Genomic DNA, 27,578 nt, shown 5'->3' with positions numbered 1-27,578 from the left:
GTAGCAGATGGTGAGGGGTAAGGCTTGGACCCACCACCCCACCCATCTCCACTCCAAGCTACCCCACCTCTCTTTGTTTTGTTGAGGAGTGCTGAAAGGCGAATCCCAGTCCCCCCCCCCCCTTGTTCACCCGCCCCATCTCAAACACACACGCATATAAATCCTTGGCTGGCTGCCATTGGCGGGACTCAGTCAGGTGTCCTAATGCTTCAGTTAGGGGAGGAAACGCTGCTTAATCTGCCCATCGCGTGCCACCGACCAGGGCCTGGCCTCTTTTGTGTCTGGCACCCCTCGGATTGCCCCCCCCTACCCCCCTTCATCTGTCTTTGCCCCTTCCATCCCAACCCAGTTTCGAGACAACCAAGACGGTGTCATCCTTGTTCTTCAACTTCAGCCGTCAGGGAACTCACGCAAAGCAGCAGGCAATGTTTTGGCATGGTTCAGATGCTAGAGTGGTCATCTTCCAACGTGAAGTGCTGAAGCTCCACTCGATCCACATGCTGCGTCATCAGTAGGTGAATGAGGCGACAAAGTGAAAGTGAAAGCAAAATTGGGAGACCATCCCAAAAAAATATGATTCTAAGTGGAAATTAGGCCTACTACTGGACTTATTGTTAGCTTATTGCTAATGTGAAATAGCATAGATGAGCTAATAGAAATTGCTTTTTGAAGTCCGTTCAAACCACTCAATGCTTAATTTTTTTTTCCTTGGTGTTTCATTGGGGACCTTCTTGAAGTGGGGGTTCACGGTATCTTACCTTCGAGTGACCTTCACATTTCATTGATGTCGATGTGTACATTTATCCCCCATCTTGTGCATGTCACGCCTCCATCACGCGCTCGCACCTTATTTGCGCAAGGTGCAGCGCTCTGATTAGGATGAATGATGCTTCTCGGGCCACTTTGATACCATTCGGTTGCGTAACCGCAGAGGGGAAGCAGGAAAGGGGGGTCATTAACTTTTGACCCCTGCCGACCTTGGCTTTAATTGACCCCTGATTTGGTCAGCGCTTGAGAGCACACATAAGGTCAAAGGGCAAAGTGTCCTCAGCTGTGCTGTCATGGAAACGACCACGGTTGCTCCTCCTGATGGTCACTTTCAAATTTTTTGTTTTGCGACCGCTGCTCTGTTAAGTTTGCGCTCTTCTGGCCTACACAGGTAGGAATCTCATCTTGCTCGTCCGCCATTTTTGTCCCTCAAACACACACGCAGGTTTTCATCCGCTTCATCTTGCTTCCCCACTTCCTGTTTGTGACCGTTGTGAAAGGGTTTCCTTGCAATCAGCGCTGCGGTAGGGGAGGGAAAAATCAATACTTTGAATGTAACGAGTAGCTGCGGAATATGGGAATGATTTATGTCGGGATAGCGAATTGGGGGGGGGGCGATGATGTTGGCATTGTGTGTATGTGAGACCCTAGAGGAAGAGCTAAAAGCCTTTGCTGCTCTTCTTCCTGGCACCACTCATCTCCTTCATCTCGCGTTCCGTTTTTTTTCTGCTTTCTATCTGACACCACCCTCGTCCCGCTCAATCGCGATGGGACGTGCTGGAGTGGAGCAGGTTCGAGAGCACCACCAGCTATAAACGGCAGATACTGTAAGCCCCCCCCCACACACACACCCTTCGGGATGAATGAGAGCATGTTAATAAGACCGTACAGTCGAGGGGTGGGTGGGTGGGGGGGCTCGGGATCGAGAGGGAAGCACGAGGCGGGAAAGAATGTGAAAATGAAGGAGCATAGCAAAATTGTGTGTGTGCTTGCTTTAGTGCAGTGGCCCCACCTACCCCTCCATCTCTTAGAGGAGGCAGTCCCAAGAAGAAGGAAGAGGAAGAGGGGAGGGGTCGGGTCCCCCCCCCCTTCCCCATTGACACACAAACATCCACTCACTTCTTTTCTGGCTCATACATGCATTCCACTCCATGAGGGGAGCAGCGGCTGAGGAGGGAGCACACGCCAGCGTCTGCAGGTGTCCCACCCTGCATCTCCTCTTCCTCCTCCTCCTCATGGATGCTTCATGACGGTACTATTCCCTTTTTTTTTGTTGTTTATCCTCTTGTATACTTTCGTCTGTCCGTAAAGTTTTCGTCCTGCATTGTTGGGGATTTCCTCTCGTGGGTCGCCTAATCGGTCAGCGTGCATGCGGTGGTGGCGTGTGGATGTGCGGGTTTCCCTCCGTGCTTGTTCACTTGTAACCTGCATTTGCTTGGATGAAGTTGTAATTTTAAAAAAACAAAATTGTTATGTAGAGCATGGCTAGGCAATCTATGGCTCGTGGGCCACATGCGGCCCGTGGAAGTGTCTGATCCGTTCGGCTATCTGATTCCAAAAAAAATGTGTAATAATCAGTTCTTTGTTAAATTTATTACGGCCATTTTCCCTCATGTACTTGAATTATCGAGAATGTAGCTCGTGTATACAATCGGCGCGTATTCCCGGTGCACGTTTTTGTTGGTACCGCGGGATATTTAGCTTGTTTGATGACGTGGCGAATTTTTTATAGTTGTCGTAAGTTAATAATTGTGTGTTCAGATGCATTGAAAAGAATGAGCCAGTCAGACCGGTGACCGCTTGCCTCGAAAATTGGCAGGCACCCAATACTCCCTTTGGATTACAAATCGGACTCCACGTGTCGCCCACGGACAATTCTGCATGCTAGCCAATTTGGTATTTGCGGTATTGTTGTATTCTTTTCAACTTTGACCAACGCTAACTACGATCCCCTTAACTTCCATCCTTATGTTTTGTCGCCTAACTTTATTGATAATGTCTCGATCCGGCCTTTTATATTAACGCTCCATCTTTACCATTAAGATAAATTCAATTTATAGTATACAAATATTCTTTCATTTCCATATGCACACATCCCTTTCTTCTGCTCACCCCCCCCCCCCAAAAAAAAAAAATGCTCCACCCCCTCCAAAATCACACACGAGCTTGTATTGACCTGCTAATAGTATTAGCCAGGGAGCGAGCGTGTGGCAGCAACGGGGTCACATCCCTCTTGGGTTTTGGATGGTCAGCCCCTCCGGACACGCTCTGGCCCCGGAGAGGCGGTCATCCTTCAATCTTTTATTTATTTATTTGTACAGCAAAGGTCACACAAGTCAAAGGGTAATAAGTTTAACCCCCGAAGGCTGCAGGAGTCAGGGGTCGCCAACAAGGCTGTAGCGAGGTTTGCATCATCAATCAGTTGGCCCGTTGCTCATATCGATGCTCATTTGCATGTGTTGCTAAGCACTGATCCGACATATGGACCAAAAAAAAAAAAAATTTGGTTGTTTGGGCTAACTTGGTTGATGTTTGTTTTCCCTCCCGAAAAATAATCCCCAAAGCGCAAATATGGAACCCAACATGAAGGTTGGGGTTTGTTTTCGCACATTCTACAAGCCACACCCTTTTTCAGCGCCATGCGGCATGAAAAGGGAACCCCGAAAAAAAAAATTAGGCTCGCTCCATCATTTCTTTTTGTTACTTTCATTTGTTAAACTGAAACAATTTGGGCCTTTTTTGGGGAACATTTGAAACATCCATTTATTTTAAACATGCAAATGCTTTGTTGCATCACTCGAACGATGACCGAAAGAAACTCGGCAGCAATATTCACGTCCTGTATCCTATTAATCGACAAAGTAAAAACAAATTGTACAAAACTCTTCTGTTCCAAGGAAGTGCTGTACAAAGTGCTGCAACTAAATACATAAATACTATTACAAAGTATCCATTTATCTGTATCGGGGTCCAGCCTGGGGGGCCAGTTCCAACCCCGCTATACAGTTTTTTTCCCCCCCTTGGCCTGCATCAGAATGTTACCACAAAACGTGGGTGCTGAAAATAGCACACATTTTTTTCTTCTTTCGAAATGAAAAACAGTGAAGAATTTCATTCATTATTTTGGTCAAATTTTCACTAGAAAATGTTAGAAGAAATGAGGATATTTTCCATTTTTTAATTTTTTTTAAGAGTTGTAAAATATTTTATATAGTCCCCTAAAACGTCCACTCAAAATTCTTATTTTATGATTAGTAAGATGAAGTTTTTACATAGTAGACGGAGAAGATTCTCTGAAAAATTCATAAATCATGATTTGGGAGTACCACAATGTGTAAATGATTTCCAATGCACTTTGTTGCGAAGAAGACTCAATCCCTTTTTTGTCACCGATCACAGCGAGATTTCGTTTTGTTTTTCGTCAAATATGTTAAACCGCTTAGGTACAACACACAATTTTTTTTGCGTCTCTCCTACTCCACCCCAATTTTTCTTTTCCTGTATGAGGTCCCGAATGGAATAACTTCTTCCATCCTCGATCTGGATAGATATTCGAGACCTCACTGCGGATAAGTGCATCCCACCTTGCTTGTGTTTTAGCATCTCTTGATGTCTCCCCCTCGCTTGGCCGACATTAACCGGTTGTCAGCATTACGCTGGGCCTAAAGCCAGACCATGGAGCCCAGTCTCGGCATTTGATGACAGGAAATCAAAACTTATGGAGCGGAGGGGAGGGTGTTGCGAAATAGTGTCATCAAAATGTAATGTTTTCTTTTTATTTGTGATCCAACAGAGCCGATGGAAGTGAGCAAGGTTGAGGTCACGAGTGAGCGTCGTTATTAAAAGGTACGTTTCAGCACTGGATGTAGACCACATGCTATCACGTTTAAGTGTGGCGGCGAAGATGTTTGTGTTGCTTGGTCAGCGCTCGCACAGACAGAGAGCATCAATCAAAAAAAAATAAAATGCACATGAGGCACATTGTCCCTGTAAAATTTTGGAAGCTCGCAACTGAATCAGCAGGGCAAAGGAAATTTGAGAGTTTTTATATAATATTTTATGTAATAAATTAAAAGTATTTTATAGAAATATTAAATAGTGACTGGAGCTGCTGTGATTTTATTTTTGTAAATTATTTTTATTTTGTAGTCTATGCGTTAGGGAGGCGAAGCTTGTTTTAATCAGACGCCATTTTAATTTTTACGAACTGAATTTATGCAAAATTATGATTCAAGTAACATTTGTCATTTGAACGGTTCCGCTGTGGTTTTATTTTTAGAATCGCATGGCAGGCCGCATCAAATGTTCTCATGGGGCCGTAAGTGGCCCACGGGTTGTAGGTTCCAAACCCCTCGTGTAAAGATTATCTTTTAAGGACAATCTTAGAGGCGAGGTGAACAACTTCTGAACAATTTAAAGTCGTCAATGCATATTTTTGAAATGCGTAGTGGGAGAAGAAATCAAAACCAAATGAGTCCATCCTGTGGGTACTGCCCATCTGGTTTTGAGAAGCTCTTGTCAAGACCTTGGATAACGAAAAGCTGGCTTGTTTGCGTCACGCAATGTCGCAAGTGTGGCCGAGTGGAGGACGTGTGACAAACGGCAGGTGCGCCTGCAATGTTGATAACGAGTCGGCGATCAATCGCACGCTCAAGGTCTTCCCGGTTAGTTTGAATACCTGACGGGTTCACGTGCATTATGACTTCGATAATATCTAGCACAACTGAATCAGCATAATTTTTTTGTAGAAGGAATAAGGTTAGCGTACTGTATATTTTTTAATTTATTTATTCTTTACTTCCCTGAATCATTAGACATGCCAGATATATTACTTCAAGTTTCCACCGCTAATTATTCTCCACGCTTGCTCGGGCGAGACTTTTAAGAGGTCGAGAAAATACAAATTAGTGAGGTTTCTCTGATTTAATCAAAATAAAATGATCCCCCGCAAGCGTGAACAGTCTAATCAGTCATTTTTAAAATACCATTCTAAAATGTCGTCCGCGTAAAGTTCCCGGCTTTGAAAGATGTCACTATTTGGCAACCCTACTTTAATTTGCTCATCGATATGAATTTACAATCGGGGTATCAAAAGTGAACATGTGGCCTTGTCGTCTAATAGCGCTCGGCCGTTGTAATGTGCACAAATGCTCTTTGTAAAGGTCATGCGCTAACTGCTTGTACCCAATAAAATGCTCATTGAGTAATCCTGTGAAACGGCACTAATTTAATGTTGGACTTTCTGCCAACAGCCTGTGTGCCGTTACAGGGGTTATACAGTACACGGGGAAAAAAAAAATAAAATAAAAAAAATCCCCCGCAAATGGAAGTCTGGCTTCCCGTGACGCTGGGGATTCCTCGTAGCTCGCGGTCAACCACGTGCTCCCGTGCTCAGACGCGAAAAAAAAAGTAGACGACAAAGCCTCGCTGCTTTGTCTGAGGTGAAAACAAGGTTATCAAGTTTTTCATTTGATTGTGATGGAATTTGGCGTGGAAATTTCAAAGTTGAAAAGTTCCCATGGGATTTAAAGATTGAGTTTGTGATTTGGAAACATAAAACCTTTTTTGTCATATTTGTTAAAATAAACATTATGACTTAAGAGCAGAATATGATTTAAAAATAAATAAATCTGACACCGCTTAAGCCTCGAATTTGATATATAGTTCAAGAAACCACCGCCCTTGAGGAAAAACAACAAATCAAGTTGCACAAGTGTGCACACCCTTATAAGTTTATATTAAGAAAGAGATACTTAGATTCAAACTAAATGGGAGGAGTGCATGGACTGATTTTTGTTTCTAGTCAAGTTACCTGCGTGAACAGTGTGGCGGGAATGACATGACCCCGTGCTGTTTCCTCTGTCACATCAACTCGACCATGCTTCAACCCGCTCGCTTTCTCCATTCATTTTTTTTTTCTTTTCCTTCGCTCCCCTTTCACTGTTTCGGCAGGACTCCTAATGTTAAATCTAGGAGCGGTACAAATGTCACATCATTTCACGGAGATGCCAATTGTTTGGAGCCAGTGCACACTTGGCAAAAAAATCTAATAGAGAGATGTTGTCATGGGGTCACCAGAAGCACCGATGTCAGTCATTTTTATTCCCGGCCAAATTCTCATCACGTTTTCTCTCTGAGGAAAATCACATATGTCATTCTATTAAGTTTCATTGTTTTCCAACTCCAAATTGAAGTCTTCTTTAAGCAAATGCTCTCGGGCTCCCTCTAGTGGTATACCAAAAAATCAGTCTAAATTCAATTCAGTTATATTTAACTTTTAAATTCAATACATAAGTATTTCATTCTAAAAACATACACATTTATTGAATCATAATAATTACAATGTGCAAACAGTGTTGATGTTCAATCCTTTTGAGAATATTTTTAGGATTAAAACCACGCCTTGTCTTTGCTGAATCCTTTTACTCAGTTCTTCTGCACTTAATATTAATGAGGTTGCACAGTACGTTAATGATTTTTCAGGGTCATAACGGCCCTCTGAGGGTAACCATAACTACAATGTGGCCTGCGATGAAAATGAGTTTGACACCCTTAGTCGAAAACATTCACATGAGCTCTGATGTACTTCCCATCTGAATCGCACAACCTCAAGTCCAAAAACTGGAGCGTCAACAAACTACAATATGGTGCATCAGCAGGAGGCCCCCTTCCAGACCTGTTTCATAATTCGGGCTGGTTCGGCCATTGTATTGGCCTTTCTTTGATAAATTTACCTCCAGCTGATACAATGCGTCAGTCTTTTTGTTTGGGCCCAAGACAATTGCTTGTGCAGCGGAGGTCCTCAGGGCCTTAATGAAGTGCTAAAGCGTACACATTGCCTCCAGGGCACCGGGGTCATTTTATTTCTCTTAACGTTGGCTGACAGCTAACGGAATGGACACCCGCTTTTGAATGGCGCCTAAGACTAAAGTTCATAGGATGATATCATTACCGCATTGTTCGGACCCATGTACACGCTGAGGTCAGTAAAGCGTAAAAGAACTCTGTCAAGACGGAATCCCTCAAATATCCGTTGAGTCGCAGTGAGAGACTAACTGAAGGAGACAATAGATGTGAGCGGCTCGTCCGTAACGAGTTACACGAACACGAGAGACCGTACTTGGATGAAGTTTTTGGGCCTGATGATGGCCATTTGTATGGTTTAGGCAACTATGCTAATATGCTAACTGTATAGCATTTTGGGCCACACTTGGATGAACTCTCTGGGCCTGATGATGGCCATTTGTATGATTTAGGCCACTATGCTAACGATATAGCATTTTGGGCTACATATCATTAGCCTACTTGCATAATTGCCCAAGTCACTCCTGAATGTTTTTAAAAACAACAAATTCACCTTTTGCGGATTACCAAACCTGAATGACTCGTTCAGTATTTATTTTAAATCATTATTTGATTGGGTACCACAACTTACACTACTATGCTAAACTGTTTGAGGGGATAGTATTTTTTTTTGGAGGGGGGGCATGCGGTGGGGTGCTGAAGATTTTGGGACAGATGGCATTTAGCTCTAGCTGTGCCGAGCTCAGTGGGACCCGAAGCTTAAGAGGTTAGGCCTGTCAAAACCACTCTGTTCATTTAGCGCCTAACAAAGTCGGGACTGTCAGCCTGTTCCGTTTAATAAACTTAAGATTTTGCTTTTGTTAACGTCCGAGCAACATTTTTTCACAACCCGGTGACCCCGACAATATCCTCGAATGCACTGTGAATTGTCAGGAAGGAAAGTTTCAAAATATGTGAACACAGGGTTGTTTACAGATTTTTTTTTTTAAAGTTCAAATTGAAGACCTCAGTTGTACTTTAAATGTATCAAGTTCTTCTGCACTTCAAAGCTTTAAAAAAAATGACTCATGGAAATCATAATAAAGAAATTGTAATTGGTTTCAAATGATGGTAAAAATATAAACATAACACCAATTCAGTTTAAAATTTGACAATATTATTTGGTGCTTGGTGAGTGCAGTTGAGCTAAATCACAATTCTCCCTACATTAAATCTATTAAATATAACTATGAAATAAATACTGTAGATGTTTTGGTTACAGATCACCACAAGGGGGAGACATACTGCAGTATCTAGTTATTTTTTACAGTGTCCATAGACAGTATAGGAGCAGTAGAATCACCTGCCTTTACTCTCCTGCCTCTGTGCACACAAAAGTTAAACAAATGTTCATCTCGTCCTCTTTTCTCAATTTGTTTCAGTGTTTGCAGTGGGTCAAAGGTTGAAGACTGGTGAGTGGTGACCTCACAGAGAGGCCAGAGTGACATCTGACCCCTAAGCGGGCGTGCCGTTCAACCCTGGAGGATACAGCTCAACAATGGCCAGGCACGTGCCTTGCCCTGGTCACCATGGTAACAAAGGACCTTTTGGCACGAGGGGGCGGTGTTAGGCCGGGGATATCGGTCATAGCTGTCCTTTCTTTGTGATCTGCGTTAACCATCTGCTGCCAATTGACTCGGATACGTAGGACACATCCTCGCCACCATTGACGTGGCCGACTGGGTAATCTCTGCAGGCAACTGTGAAGGTGCTTTTTATTCTCACAATCACCTGGAGAGATTCTGCAGTTTGCCTCACAATTGTGGCCTTATCGTTTCGAATATTTTGCCAATCTCAGAAGTATTCATTTTGACTCAGAGAGTTGTTCGAAAATGAAGAGATGCATCAGCATTGTTAAAATGCTTCCAAAAAAAAAAAAAAAATGGCCCAGAGGGTTAAACATAGCCTCCTCGAGGCTGCGTCTTCGCCCTTGTGTTATCCCCACTGTCTCGTCCCGCCTCCGTCCACATCTATTCTGCCGTGTTTTGGTGAAATCTCAGCTGGCAACTGTGAGTCGTTCACTTGCTCCTCTCACAATGGCCTCTGGGATTATGCTAAACGCGGCGCCGCGGCCTCTCGCTCTCCCGCGCCCATCGAGCGGCATCAGCGACGCCCTTTCTGCGGCGAGAAGACCGCGGGCCCTCAATGAAGATGTCACTGCGATTACACAAGAGCCTCTCACCAGGACCTGTCTGCTCTTCCTCACCACCCTCCTTCCCATTTTCTGGGGTTACCCAAAAAAAAAAAGTCTTTTTGAAGCGCAGCCTCTTTTCATAATGCATGCCTCTCTCGGATTTTGCATGCCACTCACTTTGCAGATGCTTGCGCTGCCATCTTGACTTACAGTGATGTGTACTGTACACTCGGGCCAAATTTTCCCATGGCCATTAAGGTGCTACACACTTTAAAAGGTTTTGCCAATAATTGCCTTAGCATAGCATTAGCATAGAGGTGGTTAAAGGAGCCCCAAAAATTAATTCAGAGTAAAGTGCAGTTAGAAAAAAATATTTAATGCATTATATTATGTCCAATAATTTTAATTTAATCAGTATGTGCTCTACAATTTCCTTTATAGCACAAAACATGCCTTCAAACATTTTTTTTTAAATTAGAGTCCAATGTCACTTGGTCCACCAGCAAGCCAGACTGAGTCCTACAGTTGGGCCTCGAGTTGAGAACCGGTTCGTTTTCCCCTCCTTACTCACTAGTGACGATGATATGAAGAAGAACTTTCTGATGTGGATGATACTGCATCAGGAACTGATTGGCTCACTCTCCAAATGCCAACAGTACCTGATGCATTGCCTTCAGCATCGAAAGAAACGTCGCGAATGGATCACCCACCCATGGACCCACCCATTTTTTTTGCCCCCCTCTCTCATTCTTGGATGAGCAGGAAGTGACCTCATGGCAGCAGATGTTCTTGTAAAGTTCCCAAAAGCTGCTGACACATCACTGGCCTCGACCACCTGCTGACCACCCTTAGGAGAAGGTCAGCATTTGCATGACATAAGCCCCCTCCAAAGATGATGGAGGAATATTAACAAGATCAAATTATAATAAACAAAAATGGGTCAAATGGTTTGTACTCGAATAAACAAAACTCGTACTTGCAAAATATAAAACTTGAAACTGCAAATAAACGTGTTGAGCTTGAAACTTGAAAAATAAAATATTTAAAATAAAAATACTTGTATGGAAAGTTTTTTCGAGTTGAAAATAGCTTTGCTTCACTTTGGTAAATGTTTTGGCTAAAATATTTATTTTCAGGTTTCACCTTTTATTAAGATTGTAGGTTTTTTTTCCTCTTCTTTTTCAGGTTCAACTCTTGTCTGTTTTTTTTTCTAGGTTCAAATCTTTTTTTGAATTGCACTTTTAAGTCAAATCTGGCGTGGGGGGCGTGGCACAAGGCGTGGAATCACGAGTGACAGCTGAACAAGAATGCTTAGAACCACCCCCAGAGACAGCGTATGCAGTACCACAAATCGTCGCTGGAGTACGCCGTTGCAGTCTTTTACGGAGGCTTTGCTTAATAAAAAAAATACCTTACATTTATTCATTTAAAATAGGTATAAATCAATCTAGAAAATACAGATAATATAAATATGATTTAAATATAAATTCATAGTATAATATAAATGTAGAAATGGAATGAACAAGTACAGCGCAATGGGCATTTTCTGTATGCAATACCACCTACTGCCAATAGAGGTCACCGTTTCCACCTGTTTCGCGGGTTTGGGTTTACAGCCCGGTGAGCGAGACCCAACCTGGCCGGCACACCGCCCCCCGCCTCCCGCCCCCTGCATGTCATCCCCTCACCCCACTCGTGTTCATCCCAAATACTGCTCAACTCGCTCACCATCTTCGCAAAACAACACTTAACACCTCCACGGTGTCGCGCCCTCTGATTTGGAACCACTTGTTTGAGCTCGCCAGGTAAAGTATCGATCATTATTTTCCTTTTTTAACCCACGCATGTTCTACCCACTCGTGCGTATTTACGCACGATTCTAGTGCCGTGATCCTTCATTTTTCGCGTTCACATTCCCCTAGATTCCAGCATCAACATGACATTACAGGAGATGTCAGGACTCGTTCAAGACGTCATCATACATGCTATTAAAACTTGACTCTCTTCCTTTCTCTCCCTCTCTTTGTCTCACCCCCGCAGTGACTGTCATCAATATGTTGTGGATCTGCGTGGGTCTCCTCGCTGCTCTTTTCTCCTGCGTCCTCCCCCAGGAGGCTCAGGAGCCCATCTCCTACTCGGTAAGCAAAATAAATAAATACAAGTAGAATGATAACAATGTGGTGGAATGGGAACTGATTTGACCATTCGACAACCAATACAAAGTTTTATATTTCCTTTAGGCAGTTAATATAATTCATTATTCAATTAAATACGAAATTAATTAAAATCTGTTCTAGCCCCCTCACCGCCCCAAATAATTTTGATAGCAATTTTTTTAAAACAAATGAACATACTAATAAAAAGTACGTGTGATATAAAGATTGAATACTGTTGGAAAAAGTCAACTGTGCATCAGGCTTGTGTGCTTTTGAGGGGTGTGGCCATGTGAGTGACGTCATGAGGGCAGTAAGTCCATTTTTAATCTTGCACTCGACAAATACTCCTTACATAAAAAACTAATAAAAACTCAATTAAAACGAATCATTTCCCCCTCAAAATAAAAACTAGCAAACCTGCTCTTCAAGCTCATTGAAATTAAATACATTGAGGTAAAAAACAAAGCAAAATTTACTCTAATATAGTCAGAAACTCAAAGTTATTACAAACCTCTTATATATATTTATGTTTTTAATACAATTGTGTTTTCTTCACAGTGCACTGAAGGTTATGAGTATGACAGTGTTAGTGAGCAGTGCAAAGGTGAGACTGGTTTGTGAAAATTATTTATTTTTATCTTCACTATGTTAATTTTTTTAAAAACAGTTAAATGTCATAGTTCAATAATAATCAAGTTCTTACATATATTGTGTTGTGCACATTTAGACATTGACGAGTGCGTCCTGCTGGATGACGCTTGCAAGGGAGGCATGCAGTGCATCAACCACTACGGTGGCTACCTGTGCCTGCCCAAGAGCGCTCGCATCTTCATCAACAAGGAGGGTGAGGAGGCACCTCCTCAAGAGCCCGCCGCGCCGCCCAGCCAGCCGCAGCCCGATCGGATGTTCCCCGTTCGAGTCTCTTACGGCAGTCGGACGACGGTCCGCTGCTCCGCTGGCTTCATGCCGGACGAGCAGAACATCTGCAGAGGTAAGAGTGTTGATTTATGAAAATGCAGAATTACGTGCTGTGGTCAGTCAGTCAGCAGGAGTGTAAATTAGCTTCCTTATTGAAGTCATTAAAAAAAAGCAGTTTTCCATGTTATGTCATCTTTGACCTTTTGACACGATGCCACCCTTGGAGGATGTTCTTGATGGTCTTTCGTCCAACTAAACAGAATTACTTGTTTAAACAAGCGCTTAATGCTAATGCTAACATCATGAGAAATGCCATTAGCATTTCACTTTTAAACATCTCACCGATTGATAAAATTGACTGGAAGCCAAGGCGGCTTACAACACCTCGCTTGCCGATTGGAATCCTCCGTCCCTGACATCTGCGTAGCACCGCCGTACTCGACACGCTTCAAAAATATTTGGCCTGAAGGGGCTCCTTATCTCCCAAAATATCATCAGTATGCCTCTGTTGCACTTGGCCAAATACAGCAGGAGCGTGCATCTCCGAGCCAGGCCGGTATTCGATAATTACGTGTTAATGACTGGAGCGCTCCAGAGGTGAAGCGTTCATCCATCTGCGTGACAAATGCACGCGTGTGCGCCAGATGTGTTGCAAGTTTGTGTGATGTCACATTTTGTAAACCACTTGCTTGCGGCATGATGTTTTTGGCTTCACCTCAACGAGCTAACGAATATGATCTGCTCTCTGGGGTAGCTTAAACTTTTTGACCACTCTGGTTCTTAACATTTTGTCTAAAAAAAAAAAAGAAAAAGCCTGCTAGAACATCAGAACTTTTTATTTTAATGAAAGGCACTTCAAATGAAAATGTCTCTATTTAATTCTGCGGTTAGCTTGAAAACTACAAACATGGAGTCAGCCTGTTCTCAGCGGCTCAAATACTCATCACTCATTCTATACCAATTATTATTTCTTTTTTTAATGTATTTGTCACAAAACTTGTTCGGCGGTGTAACAAAAACAAAAGTAACAAACGTACTTTTTTTACACCTAAAGCAACGATCCGTGTGATGGTGTTCCTCATGTGTTTTTATTGGGACGTAAAACATGGCAGCGCTTACTGCTGTTGAGTCAAAAACAGGAGTGCAGCGTCAGGCTGGGTAGAAGAGAAGAAAAAAAAAATGATGAGAAACATGAAAAGTGTGGGAGCGAACGCCTGACCGCAGAAAAGCTCGTAATAACGTCACAGCTTTTGACAGGCCGCTCCGCTTGTTTTCCGGTGACTCCATGTCGCGTGTGGCGAATAAACCGAGAGATCAGCGAAACGCTCGGTGGGGGAAAGAACACGGCCAATTTTCCACTCGTTGGACTGCCAAAGGAGTGTTTTCAACAGAAAAATGATGATATGACAAGAAAGAGCAGTGTTGGGAAGTTCAAATACTTGATTAGGTGTCTGTACTTTTCTGGAGTATTTTACCGCAGTTTTTGTTTTACCATTATTACATTTGAACGCAGTTAGCTATATTTCATACTTGTCAAACTACGCTCGTTACTTGTTTCAAAACAGCATTAAGGTTTCTAAACCTCTTTAAACACAAAGCAAAGAAACATTGTGTCTAAAAACAACCAACGTCACATGCTAGCTTAATGCTAGCATAAAATGGCAAACGCTATCGACACAAACAGTTAGCATTTAGATATTTTAATACAACTTAGGAGTAACACATGAAGTCTTGTTGAGTTATACACAGCTTTATTTATTAATGATTAGCCTGCAGATATCTTTTGACAAGTAAAAAAAAAACTTGACCTTCAAGTTGAACTCAGTCAGTTTGTTGTTGTAGTGACACAAATTGGCACTTGCAAATGCAACAGCCACATAAGCTATAAAACTTAAGTGCGAGTGTGACAGCTTAATGATACTTGGATATCCATGACCTCGCCCACCCACCCACTAAACACACGCACACGAGGGAAGATCGCCGCAAGTGGCTGGCTGTAAGTCTTATTCATGCATATTAAGTTTTATTTCCAGCAGCGGTGAGATCACCTTCTCCCGCAAACGAATGTTGTCCATCAAAAGTGGTCTAATTAGTCATTAGCAGTGTTGACAAGTGGTTAGCGTTATTATTTTAGGATGCTCACCAAGACCACCCTCAAAGGCAAGTTGGTCCATCACAATACCGCCTGATGCTTTTTATAAAACAGTATAAGTGGCTGGAATGAGCCGATTGGTTAATACAGATGGACACAAAAACCTAAAAAAAAAAGAAGCAAACAAGGAAATCGTGACAAAACAAAATGGAATCAAAACACAAATAATAACAGTAAGTGAAGGCATCATTGTATTTGTCATGGTTGAAATTAGACACTCATTCGCAGCAGCGTGGGGCAAGATTAGACTTGCCCCTATGGTTGACTCGTCTGCTTTCACTGAGGTCACGCCGGCCACATTAGCACCCGCATGCCTGGCAAACTTGAGCAACATCCTTACCACGGAAATCTTTTCCAAATACGATTACCGCTAAGACCCCTGTGTGACAAGAGTAACCTGTACACTTCATTCTTTCCTGCTAAGAATTTTTTCCGTTAGCATGCATTGGCTCTGGAAGAATATCTCTGGAATGTCAGAGTTTTTTTTTTTCATTTGTTCCCATCTTTTGTGATGGTAAGAATTACTCACCACCTTGACAGATAAGCATCACATCGATCTGCGGGAAGCAGGAATGCAGGCGGGGGGAACGAGTACAGGGAGGGGGGGGGAGCAGAACGCCACGCTGCCTTCACAGTTTCAACTTTTGAGTTGACAGCTTGCTGATTTTTGGTGGAAGGAGACACGCGACTTTGTTTTTATGACCATGAACGCGATTCGTTCCACAGCCACCCACAAGGAGTGAAGTACAACTGTACCATTTAAAAAAACAGATATAAAGGTTTTAGTTTTACACTTCCCAAAATAGTTTTTTAAATTGCGGTTTTTAATTTTTGGTTTTGTTTTATTAAATGGAGGAATTGGTTTGGCACTCCATAATATTGCACTTTATAAAAACACATAATTAAGTAGAATGTGAAGACAGTTCTTTATCGAAGCACATTTTAGTACGTGCGACCTGTCCACCAGGAGGCAGTGTGACAGTCATGCAGCTTCAAATAAAGAAGAGTTTCACAATTACTGTTCAAGAGAACTAAATCGGGCATTCCGGATTGTTGGGGTGATTCTATTTCTATCAAAAAGAAAATCAATTTTCATTTTTCACTTTTGCACTTGAAAGAAATAAAAACCCGAAGGAGGAATTTTTCTTACGGCACGCGTATCCATGGTGGAGACAGCTTTTGGTGTTTTTCACCGCTTGCTGACATCAGCGATGGGTGCTTGGGGAGCGGCACTTCTGTGCGGTGTCCAAGGAGAACGTGTCCACAAAACTGTTGTTCTGCTGTTGTTGTTGGGCACTGTCCAAAGGCCAGCTGCTTCCTCCGTTCATCTGCTCACCGTGTGCTGATCTTTCCGTTGACCTCATGTCAGGAAATCAACACACGCTGCTTATAAATCCCCGCCAAGCACTTTATTTTCCTTTTTATTTAGCCAATCTCAGAGTTTCTCTATTTAATTTTGCATTCTGCTATTCAAAAGGTTTTTAGTTTTCATTTTCACCAGGGTTATTTTAAAGTCTCCCACAAAATACATGAGAAAAAAAATTACAAAAAAAGTTTCGTCCCAGGGCAAATGTTACTGGTACAAATCAGAATGTTTCTGACCTTTTGTGAGCACAAATCAATGTGAGCTGGCCTTTAAGTGTAACTAAAACTCCCCTCTCAACAAAATAGCAGAAATATCTCCCACTCTAATGCGAATAAGATTTATGTCTTCACTTCTTTTGATTTTCTTATCTGCCTTAAGCTGCAACTTGCTTTGAAAGGGAAACACTCCCATTTTTTTTTCTGTCTAAACTCCTTTTCATGAGAATATGCGTGCAAAACAAACAAATTGGCTAAGCACGCTCAAGCAGTGGTTCTCAACATGCGGTATGTGAAGCAACAATGGTACACGGCTCCCCCTAGTGGTGCATAAAATAATCAGTTCAGTTGTATTTAACTTTGACATTCAACACATTTGCATTTATTCTAAAAGAAGTGTTTGTTATTTATTTTGATAAATTTTATTTACCTTTTAAGTGCAATCAATTTTAATCAAATCTTTATTTAAATTATGAGATTATTTTTAAGAACATAATGTTACAGCGGCTGGTAAAAACACAGCTCAGTGTATTTATTTTTTTTTTTACACTTGCATTGCAATTCTTGCCCCCCCCTCCCCCTTCCTCTTCTTTGCAAAGATTCAATCATCCAATAATCCCCCATCCAACACTGTCCAAACCGTTCCTTGGATCTCCTCCTGCTTTTCCATCGCGATGGCTTCAGTGAAAACAAGACTAAATACTCTCCAGTGATAATTACAACAGGCCCTGTCATGTCAGGAATAAATCCGCAGTGAAAAAAAGAAAACACCACGTACTTTTTGGCTTGTTCTAAGTTCACTGGTACATCAAATTTCTTTTTCACATTGTGACAAAGGTTACAGGCTAACAAAAGTAATCATTATTGTTTAGGAAAATCATTGGAAAAACTCAAACAAATACTAAAACTAAGAAAAACAAAACTAAAATGAAGCATTCATAAGAAAATAAACTAACAAGACACTAAAATCAAAACTATCTATAATAAATAATATAATATCCAAAACTACCACACACATTCTTTGAGCTCCCTCTCCAAAACTCCCACGAGGCCTTTAGAATTAATCCCGAAAAAGAGCGAAGGGAGTTTTAAAACTCTGACATCACGCCATAAATCTAACTTCAAATCTTCAACAACAACCAAAAAAAAAAGTCCTCCACCCTTTTTTTTTTTTTTTTCCCCTCTCTCTCCTCATTCTTTCCACTTCCACTTGTCCCCTGGAAAGCCTCGCTCGAGCGTGTTGCTAACAAGAAAGCTGTGTCGAGAAAATGCCGATGACCTCACACATCATCACTATTGGTGGCAGTTATATAAAAATAATAAAAAAAAGGTTTTATGTGTCAACTATATGGACTTACTCCATGCGGTAAGTTGGGGGGGCTTTATAAGACCCGGGAGCCCCCCCCCACTGGCTGCGTATCAAAGGCTCAGCGACAAAGTAGCAGTTAGTTAGTGAGATGTTCCCGGGCTGCACATATGTCTTTTATTTCGAGTTTTCTTTGCCTCCCACACGTGTAATAATAATTGACTTTTCGATGTAGCGTACGCCAGGTTCTCTCTTCTTAATCATGACAAGCCAAACGGTACTCAAGTTCATCTTGATGTCAGAGAAAGAAAATGTCAGAAAATGCTGACTCAGTTGGATTGTAGCTCAAGCGGTTCGTTGTTCGCGTTTGTGCTATATTGCAAGTTTTATTCGTCTCTCTGTTGGGAGGAACTGATGACATACTCTAAGATCAAATGGGATTTTTAAAAATAAAAAATTTTAGAAAAGCGTAAGTGGTGCAAAAAGTACTGAAACACTTGAACAGAAAGTCAGATTAAGGTCACATGTATTTTTGGATCATTCGGAATTTTCACCCTAAAGTTCAATAACCTTAAATATAAAAGTCATAGATTTAAAAAAAGTTTGGACAAATATAGGCCACCAATCCCTAAAATCTGCAAGAATTTAAATAAAACTTATTTTGCCACGAGATCCATGAGGTGAGCTGCAGATTTTTATTTTTTTAAATTTAATAAAGATGTTGTTATTGCTCCAGTGGATTGCGTTGTGACATCAATTTTTTTTAATCCTCTGAGTCTGCTGACAGGAGGCGCGCCATTTCCAGTCCGTGTGAATCACCAAATACCGTCAACCCGAAGGTGTGGTCCTGACTTGATCCCGGCTTTAAAGTACATTTACCGACATTGAGTCGATCCAGTATAGAGCGACCACATAGAGTCGGGAAGTGCTGCCATTTTTTTTCTTTTTCTTTTTAACTGCTTGACACGGAAGTCTGTCGCAGGTGTCTTCAAGCCACATCAGTGAGTTTGGATTTCCCGGCACAGCACTGCTTTCATCCTGTAGTCTTGTCTGTGCCCGTAGGAAGTTTGCACTTGATGTCTCTCAACTTGTCCTTTTGGACCGGCCTATTTTTTTTTTTTGTCTGTCGACACACTTAAACGCTTTGTTCTTATTCTCTGAGAATTTGTGTAAAATATAATGTGGACTATAATGATGTCAAACTTTCTTTCGACGGGTTTTGTCTTTTTAAATGGTATTGTTCAAAGCTCCAAACAGCAGCAACAGCACATTTTTAGCTTTTTCCACTCAGTGCAAACATTTTTTTTTGCACTATTTTTGGTCGGCGCAGATGCCAAATCACAAAAATAACGACTCCCTCTTTCCCAATTCTGTGTGTTTGTGTGTGAGGTATTGAGGATAACTCACTTGACATACTGTGAAACTGATGCCCAATGGCTGTCTTCATTGGGAGGACCACCCAGGAGGACTGCTGGTGGGCCTGCTGAGATGAGAGTGGATGGGCGTGTCTTTGGACGCTCTTCTCGTGTGTGTGTGTGTGTGTTGACTGGGGAGGTTGGGGGGGTGCAACAGTCAATCATATACTGTAAGTTTTATTTCATGAGTATGAAGAAAAACAGATTGCAATCAGATCCTGCTTATTTAAAATAAAGACAAAAATTATGCATAACTGCATGTGATGGATGGATGCCTTTAAGGGGCGTGGCCTAGGGAGTGACATCAGCAGCTGGAGCATCTGTGCGTGAGGGTTTAGGTGTGAGTAGTGGCCTACAGCAGATCCTTGAGAGTGTTTTTGCGCAAGTATCATATTTTTGGCCACATAGCAAAGAAAGATTTCTAAATTGACTCTTGTTGAAAATAAAAAACAAGGCACCCACGTCACCCGAAATGACGAACCATGTTTTTTTTTACCCGCCTGATTTTTTCCGTTTGGGTTTACGATCCATGCACTGCGTGACCAGGTCGGCAAAGCCCCCACACGTCGTTTTCACGGCAAAAAAAAAACTCTCCTTGCCCGTAGCATGTTGGCTTTGTTGCCATATGTTTCAGTATACCCGTGTGTGTGTGTGTGTGTGTGTGTGTGTGTGTGTGGAGCGCAGACATAGACGAATGCACCACGGGGCGACACACTTGCGGGCCTGAGCAAACTTGCTTCAACACCAGAGGCTCGTACAGCTGCCAGTGTCCTGCGGGCTATCAGAGGAACAGAGACCAATGTGTAGGTCAGTCTTTGTCGTTTACTAAAACATCGAAATTACAAATGACTCCAAGGCGGTTCATTAAAACACCCTCAAAGGACTTTTATATAGAAGCATGTGTGTGTGTGTCTGCAGACCGAGACGAGTGTGTGCTGTCCAACTACTGCATGCACACGTGTGTGAATACTCAGGGTTCGTACTACTGCGAGTGCAACGCAGGTCATCGGTTGGCCAGTAACAACCACAGCTGCGTTGGTAAGTCATGTAGAGGACGCATCCGCATGTTTGGAAGTCACACAAGCAGCACGGGACGCTTCGTTGATAGTAACGTTGGATTCATCTTCCGCCAGGTTCAATAATACGAAGGCCAAGCGAGCCACGAGGGGTGTTAGAATGTTTACCAGGACCAGGAAATAAGACCACACACGAGGAGGAAATCATGACAAACATTGGGGACTTAGTTGGGAACATTTTAAAAATACATTTAACTAAGATTATTCATTAAAAAAAAACATTCACTGCCGTAGACGTTTATATTCGTCCATTGGAAAGTGATGCACTGCTAAAGACATGGGACCTCTGCTTTGAAAATAATCTTAAATGAAATGAGAATCAAGTCCTCCTGCTGACACACTGTCACTGCTGCTACTGTAATTGCCAAATTAATTAATTCCACATGAATATAGAATGTGTGTCTTAACAAGTCGTGTCATTTTCTCAGACGTCAACGAATGCGACGCGCAGAGTCCATGTCAGCATCACTGCTACAACCTGATTGGTTCATTCTTATGCCAGTGCAACCAAGGCCACGAGCTGGCCTCGGACTTAGTCTCCTGCCAAGGTAAACGCCATACAATTGGGATTTGGATTGGGATTGCGCTCGAACCTTTTTACTAGTAGTGTGTCATGACATCATCATGTTTCCTGCAGACATTGATGAATGCAGTTTCTCCAACTACATGTGTCAGTACCAGTGCATCAACAGTCCTGGAAGTTACTCATGCGAGTGCCCAGAGGGATACCAACTGCAGGGCAACAGGTTGTGCCAAGGTACTGCAACGCCCTCCGTCATTCGGTTCTCTTGTCTAGCACTAACCAACATATTTTTATTTCACATAAATGCATATTCCATCCATCCATCCATCCATCCATCCATCCATCCATCCATCCATCCATCCATCCCTCCATCCATCCATCCATCCATCCATCCATCCATCCATCCATCCATCCATCCATCCATCCATCCATCCATCCATCCATCCATCCATCCATCCATCCATCCATCCATCCATCCATCCATCCATCCATCCATCCATCCAAGTATGTACAGATTAAACAATAGGGGACCTTGGATTGACCCCTGGGGAACACCACTGGTCATAGCATTTGATCTGAGACGCTACGACAAATGTCAAAGTCCTCGAGCTAGAACTTGAACCAGTTTAGATTAATACGAGATTTTTGCTGACAGTACTTAGGCCCAGTAGAACCTTTATGTATAATGTATGTAAATGTTTTACGTTATTGACGCTGCCAGATAATCAATATGAATTATTACGCCTCGCTGGTGATTAGAACTCAGCCTCCTTTCTGAAACAGCACAACAAGCCACGAACACATCAACATAGTATTTCCCCCACTAAGCCACCTCAGTGAGTCCACACACACTCTGTTAGTTTTTTGAAGTGGATTTATTTGATGTTATGTTTTTGCCCTCGCTGCCTCAGTCAGGTGCAGGCTTCTCGATGGGCGCCCATGAATCCTGCCGCTTGTGCAAGGGAGGAGATGAATCCACGTCACTGTGCCGCAAATAGACCTGTGGTTTGGACGACCTGTGACCGAGCTTTTAATTTTTTCACGACCTCGCCTCTAATACTTCTTTGCGTAACAGGATTCCCCCAGAACTACGACTCGGAGTAACGGGCGTAACAGACTTTGCAATCATATGATGGCGAAGCATGAATTAGGATTTATTATACTCCCCAAAGATGCTGATTATTATTAACAACAATGGCTATCATCCCAAAAATGTTAAAAATCATGTTCTACTCTAACCTGAAGTTGTTTCTTATGTGATGACTAGACGTGAACGAGTGTGAGACGGGCACACACAACTGCCAAGATGATGAGACGTGCTGGAACTACTACGGTGGCTTCCGTTGCTATCCCAGAAACCCCTGCGAGGCACCTTACACCCAATCCTCGGAAAAGTACGTCAACGCTGCCTAGGTTGGCGTTCTTTTAGTAAATGTTGTCTGTTTTGCTTTTTGCCAGCCGCTGCATCTGCCGCTCTCCGGCCGAATGCCAGGGTCTGCCGCCGTCCATCGTCTACAAATACATGAGCATCCAAGCCGAGCGACCCGTACCCGCCGACATCTTCCAAATCCAAGCCACCAACATCTACGCCAACACGCACAACACCTTCCGGATCAAAGCCGGAAACGAGGCGGGCGACTTCTTCCTCCGGGTAAGTCGTCCAGTTTTTTGAGGGACCACCAAAGACAACGTTATTTGTTAGATGTGCCTTTAAGGGGCGTGGCCTATTGATCTCCTTGTTCCCGCAGCGTTCCAGCAACGCTAGCGCCATGCTGGTGCTCACCAAGCCTCTGTCAGGACCCAGGGAGTACGTGGTGGACCTGGAGATGATCACGCACCACCTGACCATGAACTACCACTCCAGCTCCCTGCTGAGGCTCACCATCATCGTGGGGGCGTACGCCTTCTGAGCGCCCGCCGCCGTAACGCAGCCAATGTCTGTCTCCGCCTAGCATACTGTAAAATTCTCGTACCTTACGTTATCCTTCATAAAATAGGAACCCTCGCAAGTCGCCACCACATGATGATGAAGAAGTCTAATGGATGCACGGTGATGACTTTTTTTTTTTTATTACACAGCACAAGCCATTGATATCGGGATAGAATAAGTCTACACACCCCTGTTGAAAACGAGGCTAATTCAAAACTAACTTTATTGACACATCTATATTGATTCATTAAAAGAAGTTACACACAAAGGTAAGGAACGATTATTTTAAAACTTTTTACATTACAAAATCTTTTCTTTTGCATGAGTAACAATTTCCCAGAAAGCTTCGAAGAGTCGCCTGCCAGTGAGTCGCTTGCTTCATACGCATTAAGTCATGTACATAGCTAGGTAACAAATCAGTGTGTGTGTTTGCGAGGAAAAAAAAAAAAAGCTGCCTCAAAGGGCGTCCTTAATGTGGCCGAGCTGTTTATACTTTGCGCCGATGCACTTCCAACGCCAATAACAGGAAATATGGACGCAAGCTAGCAAACGGGTCGGCCTGAGGGTCACTCGGCCCCAGTGTTGCTTCACACGTCACAGTTGTGGCACTTTAATGCAGCACATATGTAGGACGTGTGTGTGTGTATGTGTGTATATATATATATGTCCTTAACTCACTTAAAAAATATATTATTGTAACTTGGTCATCCACCATCGTGCCTTAAAGAGACAGAAGCAAAAATCCCCCATCAGGCACAGCACTAATCCAGCCGTTCATACTTTCCATATATTGTTTATATTTTTGGGGTTCTGTTTAAAATATATTTTTTTAAATATCTTATATCGAATGTTTGTACTCGGAAGAGCAAAAGTTATATATCATGGAATAAAATTTGATTTCCAAGAACTCAGTTGAATTCTTGATTAATTTTTAAGACTCTCAGAATTAGAATATCAGAATTAAAATATTGTCAATTACACACACGCATATTAAGTAGAGACAATAAGTCTTTATTTTCTTTCAGTCACCTGACACAAAGTAACACACATTGAGATGTAAGGGTCAAAGTTGAAGGCTGCTTACACTTCCTGTTTGTGTGTTGGATTCATTTTTCGTTCTTCATTTTCTTATCGTACGTTCCTTCATTTTTATAGGAGCAGACGTATCCCGTGTTGTTGGCAACGTCCTCTCGTCCCTCGCGTCCTCGTCCTTGCCCGCTCTCGTCAAAGCGCTCCTTGTGCGACCCGGTGTACAAAGACGTGTCCGTCAGACGGTCTACTCCGCCGGCCTTTACGGTTTTCTGAGCAACACAAAAAAAACAGCAAAAAATTTACACCACCACAGTGGGATTGACTAAAGTTATATTTGTAGATTCTAATTTCAATGCTACCGCTAATGCTAACCTTCTCGCTAACAATATTAACTCCTTTACTAGATAGACTCTCAAGACTTTTCTGACCGTGACTCCAAACTGGGTAGGCTCTCCACCCTCTACCATCTTGTAGACGGCCATGATGGCCTCGTCACGGCCTTTGCTCTTGAACCTCTTAGGCGCCAATTCCTGCAGAGCTTGCTGGAACTCGTGAAAGGTGATCACACGGGCTGACTTTTGCCTACGTGTAAATACACACAAATACTTCACTCGTTGAACACTGCACGGGAAAACGCAGTGCAGACAGATGTTCTCACTTGACTTTGGAGAAGACAATATCGACGTCAGTTCCGGTGATGCTTTTGCCGTCGATGATCTTGCAGTCCTTGCAGAGTTTGGCCCAGTTCTTCCCGTTCATTTCCTTTCCGCTGGCCTTGGTGTCTCCATAGACTGCAAAACGGCTGAATGCATTCAACAGCGCCTCCGAGTCCAGGTTCTCTGCCATCACTTAGCCTGTAAAAAATAAAATAAGATCACAACTGTAGAAGTAGAGCCAGAAATGCTAAAACTGAAGTTGCAGAGAAAAAGAAGACGTAAGAACCAAAAGTAATAAGAAGTACTTTGTATAACCAAAAGTAGTAGCAAGTAGGAGTAAAAAAAGTTGAACCAGAAGTAAAACGGAATGTCCAGAACATAAAATAGAATTTGACAATGTACCATAAGTAGAAAAATAAAACTACTGAAAGATGTGGCACTATTTTAAAATACTATGTAAAATAAAACTGGGGAAACTTAATTGTCTCAAGCCCTTTATTTTTATTTTACATGCAGTTTAAGTTCGAAATGTCGTGGCGTGTTCTTCTTCTTGGTTTTCAATAGAAACTTTAGCTGCATTTTTAATGTTACATATTTTACTTCTTCTGCAAACGCTCTAATTTCCGAGGCAGCGAAGGAAATGTGAACGCCTCACTCGCTGGTATTGGTTACCGAAAGACGTGAAAACGAGTCTTGAAAAGCCGAAAGAAGCCGAAAGAAGCCGAAATCAGCGTTCCAGATTTACGACTGCATGCGTCAATCAACAACAAAGGTCCCTTAATGACATTTTGAACATTTTAAACGAAAATGTATCGTCATTTGATATTGCTAACGATCTCTTTTACATTGCCTAGATCGTGTTTGTAGTTTTCAAGAAACAAACCTTGAAGTTGTTCTTCTTTTCTATATGACGAAGCCAAAATTTGAAATGAAGCAATCCCGTTAATCGGCAAGCACAAGCAGCAGAAACGCAAACAAAGTATAAACGTTTCAAAACGTTCATTATGTTCAATTAATAATTTGGTCACTTTTTTGACGTCATAGCTACGCGCCTTTGTTTATATTATTTTGGCGCGTTGACGTACATCACGTTGCGATTATAGATTTAGTCATTAGGGATTGCGTGTGATAGTTGTGGCATAGTCCCGCTCAAAGGGGTTTTAAATAAAGTTTCAACAAAGTTAGGGTTTTAAAAGAAAGTTTCAAGCCAGAAATAGGAATTTATATGATTACACAATTAAAGCAAGGTTATGTAATAATTGTCTCATGATTTCCAGCTTTTGACAAGCACGAGTGATGCTAATGGCAGATAAATTTGACATGGCAACACAGAGGCTGAAATCTGATTGGACAAAAAAAAAAAATGTTCATACATATATACTGGAAGCAGTGTTGCCCAGAGAAGTGTTGTTGTTTTATGGGGAATGTGTCTTATGATAAGTAAAACATACATTCTCTTATTACTTAAACTTAACACAGACCCTGAGGGTGGTGACGGTGTAATTATATCCTAACAATTAATGGGCCCACTCCTCAGAGAACATGTTTTTTTTTTGGTAGCTCACCAGGGAAGCCTTTGAGTTATGACATAATTACAAGGCCAAACAGGGAGATTATAGCTAGCATGCTGCAAGTTCATATCGGTGAGAAAATCTTTATTCTTATCGGAGGGCCCATTGAGGGTTGAGTTCAATGCCCATGCAATCTAATGAGATCCAATACAAATTCTGCCTTTGTAATATTTGCGACACTTCCTATACTACATCAGCATAGACTGAGAGTGCGGTCATTAAAAATGAAACATTTTAATTATTTTACGAGTAGACATTGATCTTGTCGGACCTCTGTGCAAAACTCTGGAATGTACCTCGTGATAAACGAGTTCATTTTAAAACCGCCTAGTTTATTTTTGCTTTTTTACTAAATGGCTATTGCATGCGTGGGCGTGAGCGCATGCATGAGTGACAGCCATCAAGACAAGTGGGTGAGGGAGGTGAGGGGTGGGGGAAAGGGTTATGGATGGAGCAGTTTCTTAAAAGAAGCTTTAGGGTGTGTTACTGCTGCTGCTGCCGCGGGTAATAATAATGAGCTGGAGGTTGGCTGGCTGGCTGGCTGGCTGGCTCGTCGCCTGATCAAATTCCTCGGCGGCCTCGTATCTATGCCTACCAAAAATATTCGGCATACCAGCAAGGTTTTGTTGACTTGTCCGAGCAGGGTGCACGCTGCTGCCTTGCCAAGCATTAACAGCTTTTTTTTTTCTCTTCTTTCAAGCAAGCATCAGTTCATTCTCATCCTTCATTTTATACTTTATGGTCTTGTTTTTCTGTCAAGGAGCATGCCAAAATAATAATCAGCCGCAACATTAGGTAAACAAAAGAATGTAGTGTCACAACAGTTATGCTTTTACAGCTTTGATAATGTTCAGGTTTGATTGACACTGTTGCAAAGGTACTAATTTAGCTGGTTTGTTATTGAGGTTGTAATCTGTAATGCACTTTATCATTCTGACAGATAATATTTCGTTAATTTTGACATATAGGAGGCGGTTCATTGTTGCACTCGGCACGGATATTAAAGATTTTAAAAGGCTGGGAAATTAGTCCTAATTATATAGGGATTACAATTTCAGTTTCTTGTGATCATAAATATATAACAGTAGAAGAAAAACGATTTATGCACCGAATGAGATTACACATTCTACGAATCTCGTTTCTTGTCTTTAATCATTCCGTCTGGCAGAATGCCAAAAGCTGAGAATCCCCGTATCCAGAAGTAATCACTGCCATATAAATCACCAGGATATAAATCCAACCGATTTTTATTGCAGCTATAAAACTTGAAATCACTCTTCTGCAAAATGACAAAAAAATGGAATTAGCCTGCAATAATTCTCAGCGGCTCAATTGTTAAAAAAAAGAACATCGGTGTTCAATATGAAGCATTTCATCTATTAGCTTCAGTTAGCCACAGCTGTCTCTCTATCTCACTCTTTCTCTGCTTTTTCTTTTTTTATTGATGCTTGCTTGTGGGAGCTTGTAATTGCATTTGGCCCTGGGTGTACATGCACTCATTAAACCAGTGTCAGTGC

At 42.2% G+C, this 27,578-nt stretch overlaps 2 protein-coding genes and 1 long non-coding RNA gene across 6 annotated transcripts; 2 read left to right on the top strand and 1 right to left on the bottom strand.

Moving 5' to 3' along the window:
* The first annotated feature begins 1,805 nt into the window (after positions 1 to 1,805).
* Positions 1,806 to 11,032, top strand: LOC148392950 (uncharacterized). 2 transcript variants are annotated; one of them, XR_015860342.1, is made up of 4 exons: positions 1,806 to 2,020; positions 4,562 to 4,614; positions 8,994 to 9,143; positions 10,960 to 11,032. It is a non-coding gene; the product is annotated as an uncharacterized LOC148392950 (long non-coding RNA). The 2 variants fall into 2 exon arrangements; XR_015860341.1 differs by lacking the exon at positions 10,960 to 11,032 and having other exon boundaries at positions 1,817 to 2,020; positions 8,994 to 10,792.
* A 380-nt stretch (positions 11,033 to 11,412) lies between these two features.
* efemp1 (EGF-like fibulin extracellular matrix protein 1) lies at positions 11,413 to 23,709 on the top strand. 2 transcript variants are annotated; one of them, XM_088385001.1, is made up of 11 exons: positions 11,413 to 11,550; positions 11,786 to 11,883; positions 12,460 to 12,505; positions 12,629 to 12,892; positions 19,958 to 20,080; positions 20,192 to 20,311; positions 20,778 to 20,897; positions 20,987 to 21,106; positions 22,140 to 22,266; positions 22,331 to 22,523; positions 22,621 to 23,709. In XM_088385001.1, exons 2-11 carry the CDS (start codon positions 11,800 to 11,802, stop codon positions 22,780 to 22,782), a joined length of 1,359 nt encoding a protein of 452 aa, XP_088241127.1. In that variant the 5' UTR covers positions 11,413 to 11,550; positions 11,786 to 11,799; the 3' UTR covers positions 22,783 to 23,709. The 2 variants fall into 2 exon arrangements, with proteins under 2 accessions (XP_088241127.1, XP_088241128.1); XM_088385002.1 differs by lacking the exons at positions 19,958 to 20,080; positions 20,192 to 20,311.
* Positions 23,710 to 23,792: 83 nt separating this feature from the next.
* On the bottom strand, positions 23,793 to 25,530 carry LOC148392948 (tubulin polymerization-promoting protein family member 3-like). Of its 2 annotated transcripts, none has more exons than XM_088385003.1 (4): positions 25,374 to 25,530; positions 24,493 to 24,688; positions 24,263 to 24,416; positions 23,793 to 24,103 (listed from the first exon to the last, which is right to left on the bottom strand). In XM_088385003.1, the coding sequence occupies exons 2-4, from the start codon at positions 24,678 to 24,680 to the stop codon at positions 23,909 to 23,911; spliced, it is 537 nt and encodes a 178-aa protein (XP_088241129.1). In that variant the 5' UTR covers positions 24,681 to 24,688; positions 25,374 to 25,530; the 3' UTR covers positions 23,793 to 23,908. The 2 variants fall into 2 exon arrangements, with proteins under 2 accessions (XP_088241129.1, XP_088241130.1); XM_088385004.1 differs by having other exon boundaries at positions 24,493 to 24,682; positions 25,374 to 25,500.
* Positions 25,531 to 27,578: the final 2,048 nt, after the last annotated feature.

Source organism: Syngnathus floridae, chromosome 9 (assembly GCF_059516105.1).
Source record: "Syngnathus floridae isolate MCC-2025c chromosome 9, RoL_Sflo_1.0, whole genome shotgun sequence".
Taxonomy (NCBI): Eukaryota; Metazoa; Chordata; class Actinopteri; order Syngnathiformes; family Syngnathidae; genus Syngnathus; species Syngnathus floridae.
The sequence above is the reverse complement of the archived record's forward strand: the minus strand, read 5'-3'. Positions and strand labels throughout refer to the sequence as shown.

What these genes read in the sequence shown, in the direction of transcription:
- LOC148392948 (XM_088385003.1), bottom strand. Translation starts at nt 24,680, where the DNA reads ATGGCAGAGAACCTGGACTCGGAGGCGCTGTTGAATGCATTCAGCCGT. An exon ending in ATTGTCTTCTCCAAAGTCAA is followed by an intron (nt 24,417 to 24,492) that starts GTGAGAACATCT and finishes ATTTACACGTAG; the next exon opens with GCAAAAGTCAGCCCGTGTGA. An exon ending in CTACCCAGTTTGGAGTCACG is followed by an intron (nt 24,104 to 24,262) that starts GTCAGAAAAGTC and finishes TGTGTTGCTCAG; the next exon opens with AAAACCGTAAAGGCCGGCGG.
- efemp1 (XM_088385001.1), top strand. Translation starts at nt 11,800, where the DNA reads ATGTTGTGGATCTGCGTGGGTCTCCTCGCTGCTCTTTTCTCCTGCGTC. An exon ending in GAACAGAGACCAATGTGTAG is followed by an intron (nt 20,081 to 20,191) that starts GTCAGTCTTTGT and finishes GTGTGTCTGCAG; the next exon opens with ACCGAGACGAGTGTGTGCTG. An exon ending in GGACTTAGTCTCCTGCCAAG is followed by an intron (nt 20,898 to 20,986) that starts GTAAACGCCATA and finishes TGTTTCCTGCAG; the next exon opens with ACATTGATGAATGCAGTTTC.